This window comes from Gracilinanus agilis, chromosome 3, assembly GCF_016433145.1.
Source record: "Gracilinanus agilis isolate LMUSP501 chromosome 3, AgileGrace, whole genome shotgun sequence".
Lineage (NCBI taxonomy): Eukaryota > Metazoa > Chordata > Mammalia > Didelphimorphia > Didelphidae > Gracilinanus > Gracilinanus agilis.
This window is the reverse complement of record NC_058132.1, coordinates 151434388-151446965: the sequence shown is the minus strand read 5'-3', so window position 1 is coordinate 151446965 and position 12578 is coordinate 151434388. Positions and strand designations below refer to the sequence as shown.

Genomic DNA, 12578 nt, shown 5'->3' with positions numbered 1-12578 from the left:
CTGCTACCATAGTGAATCCATTGCTGTTGAGCTCCGAATCTCACTGCTGGACCTGGAGCCTTCATGGGTAGGTCTGCAGTGCTTTTTTTTTTGTTGTTAGTGTTACCTGTGTTCTAGAATCTTGAGGTTGCCCAGGTCCTGGCTCTGCATCTGGCATGGTAGGTGCTAAGCTTTTCCTTGTGGCATTTTAGCACCCTTATATTGTGTAAACCCACTCTCTTTGTCCATCTTTCACACTGTGTTTAGTGGGAGAGTCCCCTTGCTTGTCCTGTTTTGACTTCTGTCCTTTTGGGATACTTTTTAAAGATTGGTTTGTAAGGATATTCAGAGCAGTTTCAGGATTTTCCTGCTACTACACCTCCACCTTGGCTCTGCCCTCTGATAATGTCACCTTTGAGGAGTGATATTGACAAGCTAGCGTGTCCCTGAAGCCATGCCATTAGGGGGCTGGTTGAAGGAATGGAATATTCAGCCTAGACAAGATCAGACTAAGGGGAAGACATGACGGTTGCCTTCCAATATTTGAAAGATTGCAGTGTGGAAATAAGATGAATTTTATTTCCTTGTACAACATCCCAACTTCCAATTGGAGACTTTAGAGAGATTGCTCTTGAATGAGCCAGGCTACAGATTGCTCTTTAGCTCCGGAAGGGAAAACAACTCATTGTTAGTGTATTGGTTAGTCATTAGCAAAGTTTCTAACATAGGCCATTTTCTTTCTATTACCTTTTCTTTGTCTTTTAATCTTCCTTTAGGATTTCCTCTTGATGTCACTTTCCTGAGTGGTTTAGAGAAGAGGTTCTAAAGAAACTCTGCTAACATGTCATCTCTTGCTACATTTTGAATTCAGGATTGCAGTTTTCTTCCTAGAAATCTCCCAAAAGAGCAATAGAAACATTAATGTTGATGCATTAAATAAATGACCCACTTTTGATGAATACAGAATTACCTGATTGATGTAGTTGTAGAGCTGCTTCTCCTCTTAATCCCTGTTTCTGCTCTTGGCACCACTTCTTTGTCACCAGGGCTCTTCAGAGTCATCTCAGACTCTCCCCCTCTTACCTTGAGCATCAGTTGGGTGCTAAGCCTCCCTGACATCCTCTCTCACATCCATTTATTGAATTCTCAGGGCTTTTCAGTCCTTCTTCCTAGGCCCTCTTCTCTTCTTTCCTAGACTGCTGTAAAAACCTTGCATTATAGGCTTCTTTCCTCCTTTACCTTCTCTGTGTCATATCTCTGCTCTAAAAACTGTCATTGATTCTCTGCCACCTACCAAAGTATAAACTGTGGGCCCTACCATGGATACCCCCCATAGGCTGACCCTTACCTACCTTTTAGGTCTCATCTTATAGTATTTCCTTTGTGTAATCTCTATTTCATTCAAATTAGAGAGCTCTTTCTATAGTCTGTGCCTCCATTTCTGTGCCTGTTGTCATCCTCATTTCTCTAAATGCATGTCTTCTATCTCTGTGTGAGGAAGTTCCTCCCTTCCTTCTAGTCCTACCTCAAGTACTGTCTCATTTAGGAAGCCTCCCCATTCCTCCCCATCTGCATTCCATCCCTGCTCCACACACGAGGGAGAAAAGGATCTCTCTTTCCTCTGATCCCTCCTAGCTTTGCATCTCTGTTCCTCCCTTATACACCTGTGGATCATCATGATTTTTATACAAAAGCTTCTTGAACAGAGGGGCTGGGTTTCATGGCTTTGCATCTGCTGGTCTCTAGTGAACTGCCTTGATGTTTGTTGAATGAATAAACAGATGGATAAGGGATAGGGAAAAGGGTCATTTAAAGCTGAAGACAAGAATGCCATATTCATTGTCTTTATTATGGCAAATGGGAATATCCAGATGGTCCTGGATCTAGCTTTCCAAAGCATGCACCATAATTGGAAGCGTGATAGTGAAGCTGGGTTTTAGATGCTGCCTAGAGATGCCTAATTGACGAGTACAGCCTAAGCTGGCTTCCTAGGGTGGGGTGTCCAGCACTGGGTATAAAACATGGCAAAAAAGGAAAGTTTCTTAAAAATTCTGTTTAGTTAGTTTAGAGTTAGTGGAACTGGATTCATTACATGCCAAAAAGCAACAAGAATTGTCATTTTCTGAGATATAGTACAGAATAAAAAAGAAATGGTGCTTAAGGAGATGAAGTTGGGAGAGGCAGCAATCCTGGACCAAGTATACATTAGAGCTGGTCCATCAGAACATCTGTATCTTGGACAGAAACTGCAAACTTGGACAGAGCTGGGCCTGGTCTATGGCAGGAATTCAGAGTGGACTGGGACTATCTTTGGAATATTATACAGCACTTAAAATTTTTTTTGAGTACAAAGAAACCTCATTCCCTCATTAGTAAATCAATAATATTAGTAGTGAGAGTAAAGAAAAATTACTTTCAAAGGAAAGAGAGAGGAGAAGAGAGAGAGATTTGGATTCAGAAGACCTATGCCTATCCTCTGTCATTTAGTAACTTTGTGACATTGGAGACTGTTTTAACATCTGAAGAGGATGAAGGGTTTAGTTTATACTGTTTCTTCTGATTTTAACTCTTTAATCAGAAGAGATTAAAAATAAACTCAAGGTACTAGGTAGTATGAAGAGTAATAGAAGGCAAAGGAGTTGATAGAAGGAAAACAAGAATATATCTTTATGTGGTACTCTTAATGACCCCAAGGCTCTCAAAACAAAGGCCCATTTTCTTTAAAAAATATATTTCCACATAATTACATGTAAAATCAATTTTTTAACATTCATTTTTTAAAAGTATTGATTTTCAACTTCTCTCCCTCCTTCCCAGTCTCCCACCTTTCCCCACTCCCTGAGAGAGGAAACAATCTGACATAGATTTTACAGCCCATTTTCATGAAAACATTATTCTTTTATAAGTGCTTTATGGCTACAAGTCATAGAATAGTATCCAAAAAACTAAAGCTGAATGTTATTCAAAAGGCAACAAGGGTGTGTGGTGGATATAAGCAACCAAAGATGAATTGTGTATAGGAAACATCATTAAAGATGTCATCTATGTTTTAGAATTTAGAAAACAAGCCAGTCTTAAAGCAAGAGCAAGGGGATCACTGATGTTGCTCATGTGTTTCATTGTTATTGAGAAAATATCAAGAGATCTAAGAGAAGGCCATTATTATATTAGGTGGAAAAGCTTGATATAAGAGGAAACCAAGTCACACAGGAGGGACAGATGTGAATGTCTGAAGTCTGGGCTGGAGAGAATGATCACATGGATGAGATCACAGATCCATTGAAGAATCTGTATGGCCATTACTTTGAATATAATCTACTGTTTTTATAATTTCCTTTTTTAATCTAGTTATTATTATTTTTAAACCCTTACCTTCCATCTTAGAATCAATACTGTGTATTGGTTCCAAGGTAGAAGAGTGGTAAGGGCTAGGCAATGGGGGTGAAGTGACTTGCCCAGGATCACATATCTAGGAAGTATCTGATAACACAGTACATGGAATTTGGGAATGATCCCCAAACAAGAATATATCTGAGACAAAACGGAATTGGTAAAATGAGTTCCCCTGTCTGAATAGGTGCTGACAGGCCACAGCGAGGAATACTCTCTTTTAAGAGTACCTTGGCAACAAAAGCTGCTGTTGCTCTGGTGCTAGGAAATGCTTCTGGCCATCTGGTCATCTGATCCACTATGACTAGACAAAATTTATAAGGTCCAGCCTTTGGCATAGTGATAAAATCAATTTGTAGGTGTTCAAAAGGTGTGTAAGCCAGAGGACGCCCACCAAAAGCTTTGCCACAATAGGCATGCTGATTATAAGCTTGACAGGCTGCACACACTTTAGAGGCTATGGTAGTTATATCAGGGGCTATCCATACTCTTTTAATAGAGTCTAAAATGCCCTGGGTGCCAAAGTGACTATTCTCATGAATGGATAAGCATATTTGGTGATAAAAACTTCTAGGGAGCAGGGGTTTTCCTTCAGATCACACCCATACTCCATTTATCTGTTTAGCTTTAAATTTTTGTTTCCATTTTTCCACTTCATTTTCATTATAAGAAAGAGATAAATTTGAGTTGTTACTAGTTGCCAATGTTAAAATTAATTCAAGTCCTTCTAAGGCAGCTAGCTTCACTGCAGTATCTACCCAGTGGTCTAGAGACAGGGTCAGTTCCACCTGTATGGGCAGAGCAAGGAACTATGCCTAGGGCTTCAGGGAGCTAGAAAGTAGAAAGCACTTCTTTAATGATTTCTGTATTTGCAATACATTTCCCAGCTGAAGTTAAAAATCCCCTTTGGAGCCATAGCATACCCACTGCATGACATATTCCCAGGGCATATCTATTGTTGCCTTCTTATCTTTGGCAATTATACAGGCATGTTTTAGAGCTATCAGTTCTGTACCTTGAGCACCTATATTTTAGGGCAGTGAAGCTGACTACACAGTAGCAAATTCTGTGACTACAGCAACTCCAGTGTAGAGTATACCATCCCTCGTGAAAGAAGAACCATCAGTAAATAAGACTTAAGTCTGGGTTTTCTAAAGGAGTGTCCAGGAGATTATCTCGAGGTTTTTCAGCTATGGACACTAAAGATTCACAACTGTGTAATGGTTCTCCTGAAACTGGTAAATCTGGAAGCAAGGTTACAGGATTAAGTATTGTAAAACATTTTAAGGTAATATTTTCATCATCTAAAAAGATTGCCTGTGTTCTATGCCTTAGCAACTATGCTTTGACTTCATGTGAACACATTATGGTTAATGGTCATCCCAAGGCTAAATCAACAGATTTAATTACTAACAAATCTGTGGCAGCTTTACCTCTAAGACAGGGTGGGGCTCCTGAAGCTACTGGGTCCAGCACTCAATCCACTGAGCCACCTAGTTGCCTCTTATCTAGTTATTATTTACTATATTTTTTCATTTCTAAAACTATATTTATTGCTTCATTATTCTCTAGTCCCTTTCATTGCATTACGGCCTATAATTATAGCATAAATAATTTCTGCTTTTTATATTTGCTTATATCATTTTTTGGGCTCAGTTCTCTTATTATTTTTTTGTTACATGAACATTGGGGAAAAGTGTATGGTCTTTTCTTTTTTGATTAAGCCCTTACACACATTCATTAAATTTAATTTAATACTCTAATTTTTTTTGTTGGACTGTTCTGATAGTTGGATTTTAAATTTTTTAATTCATATTTGTTTTAATTTCTTCTGTTAGGGTGGAAGGTTTTGCTTATTGAATTTTGCTGCAGAATTAGAGTGCATATTTATTTAAGATTGATACATAAAACCTTTTGGCATAATAGTATAACATCCTTGCTTGTCTCTTTTGATATCTTCTCTTTGAATGAGTGAAAAAGCATTTATTAAGCATTTTTTATTTACTGTGTATTTATTGCCTGGTCCTGTGGTAAGTGCTGGTGAAAGAAATACAAGCAAACAAGATAGCCCCTGCACTCAAGGAGCTTATGTTTTAAAAAAGGAAGACACATGGGAGAGCTAAAGTTGGAAGAGAGATGCAAAGGGTATGAGCATTTGTTATGATTTTCAGATAACTAGAAAGTGTCATGGTTCCAGAAAAGAAAAAATGAAGAAAGATCTCCAATTAGAGCCCATGGTCAGGAATCTAAGTGGAATTCAACTTGGTCCAGAATCATTAATACAATTCCCACTTTTCAAGATGTAGCAACAATTTCAGATTATCTATTCATTTTGAATCTATTTAGATCTTTGTCTATTTCTATTAGTATGGTTTAATCTGTTCTATTACTCTTTTTTTAAAGTTGAATATTTAATATAAATGTTTCTGGTTATCATTAGAATTCTTAGATTTGTCTTCTTCAGTCATTCTATTGGATAGAAATAATCCCCAACATTTATTTTTTAAAATTTAGAATATTTTTCCATGGATACATGATTCATGTTTTTTCCCTCCCCTCTCCTGGAGCCAATGAGTAATTCGACTGGGTTTTACATTGTACATTTTACATTACATGTATCATTGATCAAAACCTTTTTCCATATTATTAATATTTGCAATAGAGTGATCATTTAAAGTCAACATCCCCAATCAAATAACCATTGAACCATTTGATCAATCATAAGTTTTTCTTCTGCTAAACCTCTACTTTAAAAAATTATCTTATTAATTAATTAATTCTATTAAAAATTCTATCATTAAGTCAAACTTAATAAAATTCTCTAAACAAAAGTTATCATATATTATTAACTATTATGAAGGTTTCTTTCACTTGAATTCCCCTTTCATCAGTGAGAGGAGCTTTGCATTGGTATTCTCCTGCCCTCTTCCTTCTTAGTTTCTAAAATACGGTTTTCAAGAGTTTGTGCTCTGAAGGCTCTAATGTAAAGAGTTTTTCTTGACTTGTAAAGTGTGAGTTATTTTAAATACTAATTTTTGGGCTATAAGGCTTGTTTGTTGCCAAAAGACTTTTTTGAAGTGAATATCTCTGATCATTTTTACAGTAATCTACTTCTCATGTATATGGTTTCATAGTGCATACTCTCTTTTCCTGGGTAGATAGATCCAGGTTGATGGCTTCAGGCTTTTAAGCTTGGTAAATGTTATATTCCAATTTCTCTAGCCATTTCTTTAAAAGTTTTCTGTGATCCTATTTTAACTTGGTGCTTGTCAAAATACTAATATGAGGTAGCATGTATATAGTACCTACTATGTATCAGACTTTGTGTGAAGTGCTTTACAAATATTTACTCATTTGATCCTTATAATAACACTAGGAAATAGGTGCTTTTATTGTTTCTATTTTACAGTTGAGGAAACTGAGTCAAATAAAGGTTAAATGACTTGCCCAGAATCACACAGCTAGTAATTGTCTGAGGTCACATTTGAACTCAGGTTTCCCTGACTCTACTTCAAAAAGTAATAGGAGGAAAGTAAGAATTGAGAGAGAGAGAGAGAGAGAGAGAGAGAGAGAGAGAGAGAGAGAGAAAGAGAGAGAGAGAGAGTGTCAGTCAGTCAGTCAGTCAGTTTTTATACATTTTCTGCCATATCAGTAATCCTAAGATTGCTATTGTAAGCTGAAGACCTTCAGGTCTAACTTATGGATAATTATTACTATTATTATTTTGAGAGGTAATATTTTTTTTACTATGCTTCATATATGTAAAATTCTGTTTTCTGTTGTTGTATATTGGTTATTTCTATAGATTAAAAAAACCTGACCAACCCTTATCTTCTTTTAGAATCAATACCAAGTATTGATTCCAAGGCAGGAGAGCAGTAAGAGTTAGGTATTTGGAGTTTAAATGACTTGCCCAGGGTCATACAGCTAGGAAGTGTTCGAGACCATATTTGAACCCAGGACCTCCTATCTCTAGGATTGGCTCTTTATTTATAGAGCCACCTCTGCTGTCCCTCTATAGATTTTTGATTGCAGTTTCAATTTTGTTGTAGTTTCAATATTGTCCTTTCCCCATAATTTTCTAGGTATAATTTTTAGCACCTTTTAATTCTAGCTTTTTTTCTTTCAATGATTTTAAAAAGCCTTCATTTTATTTTAGTCTTATGATAATTTCCTTTTAGTATCATTAATAGCTTAATTTCTTTAAATGTGTCAGCCATTTGAAGATATCTCTTGGTAGACAATACATTGTTTATTTTTCCATCTGCTTTGCTTCTGATTCTTTAGCTGATTAATTTACTCAATTGTATTTTCACACTTTTCATTTATTTATTTATTAATAAACTCTTAACTTCTGTCTTAGTATCCATTCTAAGACAGAAGAGTGTCAAGTGCTCAACAAGTGGGGTTAAGTGACTTGCCCAGGGCTACACAGCCAGGAAGTATCTGAGGTCACATTTGAACCCAGGACCTGTTGATTCTAGGCCTGGTATTCTATCCACTCTGCTACCTAATTGCCCCTGTCAATTGTATCTTTAAAAACTGTATCTGTTCTTTGTTTTGCTCATTAAAATTTTTTTGATGATTTTTTTTTATTGTAGGAGGTTTCAACCGTGTGTGTGTGTGTGTGTGTGTGTGTGTGTGTGTGTGTGTGTATTTCTACTGTCTTTTTCAGAAGGATATGTTAGGCATTTTTGTGCCCCTTTAATCCTTTCACTCACCATTTTGAATTATCTGCTATAGAAATTTAGCAGTGGGAACTGAAGTGATCAGAAAACATTTGATGGAGGTGAAATTTGAACTTAGAGATTTTTTGATAACCTAAAAAGAGAATAGAAGACATTCCAGACAAAGGGGGCGGCGTGGGCAGAAGTGTGGATGTCTACGTGCTTATTAACGTTTGTCTGATGAAGGGTGGGTGACCGAGTCTGGTGGCAGGAGAGAGGCTTGCTAGAAGGCCGGCGTGGCGGAGAAGAACTGGAATCCTTCTTAGCAGCGACCTTTCATAGCTGTTTGACATTAAAAAAGTCACCTAACGTCTCTGAGCCTTGCTTTTATTTTCATTGGTAAAATGGAGATAACATTTGCTCTCTCCACTTCAGAAGCTTAACTAGGATCTAGTGAGATAGTCTACAAAATGCTTTATTACTCTGAAATATTCAATAGCGGTTAAGTTATTTATAAATCAACAGAGCCAAGTACGAAAAGGCCCAGACCAGCAGGCTGCATGGCAATGCCCTGTGAGCCGCGATGGTGGCTCAGCGGCTGGCGGGGCTGCACTCTGTATGGTCCTGTGAGTCCCCATGAAGGACACCCCAGATGGCTGAAGCTGGCACGGAGTCACGGCAGGACTGGAGAGGTGACCCCTCTTTTTCAGTCCGAGAGATTACGGGGCAGTGATTTCAGCGGAGGGCGCGTGGAGGCCATCCTGCCCTTCAGACCAGGCCTCTCGGCCTCCTCTCCTCGCCATGGGTCTCCATCTTAGGCAGTTTCTTGGCCCACGCTTGATCTGTGAAAGCAGAGCAGGAGGAGCCGCGCACGCGGAGCCCGAGTGACAGGCGCACTTTCTAACCCGGCTGCCCTCTTCCAGGTACCTGCCTCTCAAGCTGGACAGCTGTGGGAGTCGGGCGGCCCCGAGGTACGGTATGTACTGAGCGGTAGCCTAGAGGCCCAGCTAGAGGCCCAGCTAGAGGCCCACCGACCGGGCAGGCCCTGCGGCCTGCTTCCTCCATCCCCTCTAGATGCAGCCTCGGCGCACCACCGCTTCCAGCCTTTTCCCTTTAGCACAGCGGCCTCCCTGTGAGAACCCCACCGCGCTCGTCTCTCCTGCCTTCGGCCTTGTTAGCTGCGTTTCTGTCACCACCACGGGGAGAGGGGTGGGGAAAGGGGTGGGGGTGGCGCCGGACGGGGCCTCCGGTTCAGGCCTCCCGTCCAGCCTGCCTGCAGGAAGGGCAGGCCCCGCATCCGCCCCATCAGGGATGCTCAGAGCTTTCTGAGGAGAGGCAGAGAGCGCCTCTCTAGCTCGCTGCTTTGCCTGTGACTGGAGTTGAATTCAGAAGATTCACAAGCTCCCTTTTCCCTTTGCCTGGAGGTTTAACTGGAGCGATATGGTCCCTCTTCAGCGCTGGAACCGGCATTTGGGCCTGGAGGCCAAGGACTCGGAATTCCTGCTGGAAGGCTCCCGCTTCCGGATTTTGGGGGGCTCTATACACTACTTTCGAGTGCCCAGAGAGTACTGGAAAGATCGGTTGCTGAAGCTGAAGGCCTGCGGCTTAAACACCCTCACCACGTGAGTATTGAGGCTTCCCTCCCCAATCCTGTCCCCTAGAACCCCTGGCCACAGCGCCGAGCCCCCTGCTCCCTGTGGTCCGACTCGGTGGCGGCTCTTTCCTGTTTACTGCCCACCTATCTGCAGAGAGGGGGAGAGGATGGAAGGCTGGTCTGGGGAGGCAGCGCTGGGCATGGAGACAGGAGGGAGGCTGAGAGGAGGGAAGAGCTCCGTCCTTCCCCACGTCCGCCCCCCTGGAAACACCAGGCTTTGGGGGAGGACGTCTCGCTCCCAGGAAGCTTTCAGGCCAGAGGGGAAGACAAGGTTGTGGTGGAATGATGTTTGCAATGTTTTGGACAGACTGATCCCATGAAATCAAAACAAAGGTAGAACCCCCTGGGAGCCTGGGGGCTTGCTGGGCAGTGTTAGCAGAGCCTGGAGAGAATCCCTGGGGCATATCGCTGAAGGTTTTAACAGAAGTGGAGCTTCCCCAGGAGCTAAGGGTAGGAAAGACCACCTGGACAGGGGTGCCACGAGATGAGAAGGTGCTGGTGTGACTCTTCCCCTTTTGGTTGCAGGTATATTCCCTGGAATCTCCATGAGCCTGAAAGAGGAAAGTTTAACTTCAGCGGGAACTTGGACGTAGAGTATGTCTTAAGGGTCAATTTGTTCCATGGTGGGGAGGTCTGGGATGACCAGTGTAAATGGAGAGTGGGAAAAGTAGAAGGGGAAATCTGACCTTTATTTTTGGAAACAAAGCTCTGGGGTCTAGGGTCTAAAACGCTGAGGACTCTGTCCCCTGGACCCGAAGCCAGGCCCTTTCCATGAGATAATCTGATTTCTCCCAGCTGGGCTATGACCTAGCTTCCTTAGACCTGTCCTGCTGTAATCTAGAGAAGCTGCTTAAAATTAAGCCCAGGGTTTTGCAGGTTTAGTCAGCAGTATGGAACCTGCCACCTGTGCTATGTCAAGGGACTTCTAAGCTCTGGGTGAGCAAAGCCTGTAAGACGAGGCAGAAGTGGGGTGAACTCCCTCCCTGGGGGGGGCCTCCTTCTCCGTGCCCCCAGAGAACGTCTGTTTATTGACCTAGGCAGACAGGAAACCTCTGACATTGTGTGGGGGATAGGGAGTAGGAAGGGAAGAGCTTTTGCATCTTAGGGCAGGAGGAATTCCCTAACCTTCTGAGTAACAGCTGCTCCAGCGTCAGCATTAGTCAGAGCTAAGCGCTCTCCTCTTCCCCGATTTCCCAAATGAGAGAAAAAGACTTCAGTCTGGAAAGCACCTGAGCAGTGCAGCGGTCCAGACTCTCTAATGAAGGCTTCCTGTTTGTCTTTGCTTTTGGCTCTATTGTGTGGCACTGACATCGTCTTCCTCTCTAGGGCCTTTGTCCAGATGGCGGCAGATATTGGGCTGTGGGTGATTCTGCGCCCTGGGCCCTACATCTGCAGCGAGTGGGACCTCGGGGGCTTGCCCAGGTAAGGACAATATGAGTGGTATAGGCCAGTGATAGTGGATGTTCCATAAGCTTGTTTAAAATGTCAGCCATGGAAAGGTGTGCTTCGTTTTAAAGTTTATTTTCCTCTTTATGTGAAAAGTCAACAATACAAACCCTTAAATTTGTCGACACAGTAAAGAGTATCATTGCCCAGGCAGAATTCCCAAGAGATTTTTTTTTAAATTCAAAGATTTTTTTATTTTCCCAATTGTAATGTAATAATAAATTTCAGGTTTCAATTACATAATAACGTAATAATAATTTCCAACACACATTTTCCAAAATTATAAGATCCAAACCATGTTCCTCTCTCCCTTCCCTCCCCTCACTAAGCAATTTGATCTGGCCCATACATATGTTATCATGCAAAACACACTTCCCCTTGTAAGAGCATGCCCATACAAGACCCAAACCCCCAAATAAAACTGTAAATACACTGATGTGAAAGACAGTATGCTTTGATCCACATCCATCTGACTCCAACAGTTCTTTCCCAAGAGGTTTTTATGTAGGGTGCCTAGTAAGAGCTAGCAGGATTTTTTGCCTCAGCAAAGTACTTCCAACTAGATGCCACTATATTTCCCTTCTTTGCATCTCACTTTCCCTGGAGTTTAGGATAAAATAGAAGAGAAAATGTATAAGTGTTTTCAAAGGCAAAAAGTGCATCATAAATATGAGGGACTTTTGTTTTTTATATATCTTAGATCTTCCTTCGTTGCCACAGTATGGGCAATATTGGTTTGGTGGGAAGGAGTACATGAAGAAAGGAGGGATGATCCATGAGTGGGATAAAACTGCTGATTATTTTATGCTTATTTTACTTCTCACTTCCATTTTTTTTTAAAAACCCTTACCTTCTGTCTTAGAATCAGTACTAAGTATTGATCCCAAGGCAGAAGCTAGGCACTGGGGGTTAAGTGACTTGCCCAGGGTCACACAGCTAGGACAAGTCTGAGGCCTGGCTCCCAGTCCACTGAGTCACCTGGCTGCCCCTCACTTTTAAGAATGCTTGCTTGTTCACCGGAGCAGTGGCCACACTTTTCTCCCTCCCCTGTTCCCTGAAGGGTGAGGACCCCTTCCTCATGGCAGGCCTCATTCTTATGCAGAATCCTATGCAGAGCCATCCTACCCGAAGCAGAACAGAAACAGGCACACAGTGTCTGCTGGTAACTCTCTGCCTGTGGTTCCCTCGATTGTTTTGTTTCGTATTTTCTCAGCCGTGACGGCTGTCCCCAGAGAAGGCTGCCAGCACAGAGTGTTGGCGATTTTGCTCTCCTCTTCTTCCATCCTTCTGGTGCTCAAGTGGCTGAAAGATCCGAGCAAACTTCTCAGAGTTCATCAGGTTGAACTGAGCTGGAGTCAGAGCAACAGGCGGGCATTTGGGCAGATTAAGACAGTGGCATTGAGATCTCTGTGTGCTCTCATCGGCTTATGCTGGGATGGGCC

The 12578-nt window shown here is 41.7% G+C and overlaps 1 protein-coding gene across 1 annotated transcript in view; it reads left to right on the top strand.

Annotated features, from left to right (window-relative positions):
* Positions 1-12578, top strand: part of LOC123240619 (beta-galactosidase-1-like protein 2) — a 62242-nt gene that overhangs the window by 13540 nt on the left and 36124 nt on the right. The window contains exons 2-4 of the mRNA XM_044668313.1: positions 9461-9658; positions 10216-10284; positions 11017-11112. Coding sequence (XP_044524248.1) covers positions 9477-9658; positions 10216-10284; positions 11017-11112 — 347 coding nt within the window. The 5' untranslated portion in view covers positions 9461-9476. The remainder of the gene's footprint in view (positions 1-9460; positions 9659-10215; positions 10285-11016; positions 11113-12578) is intronic.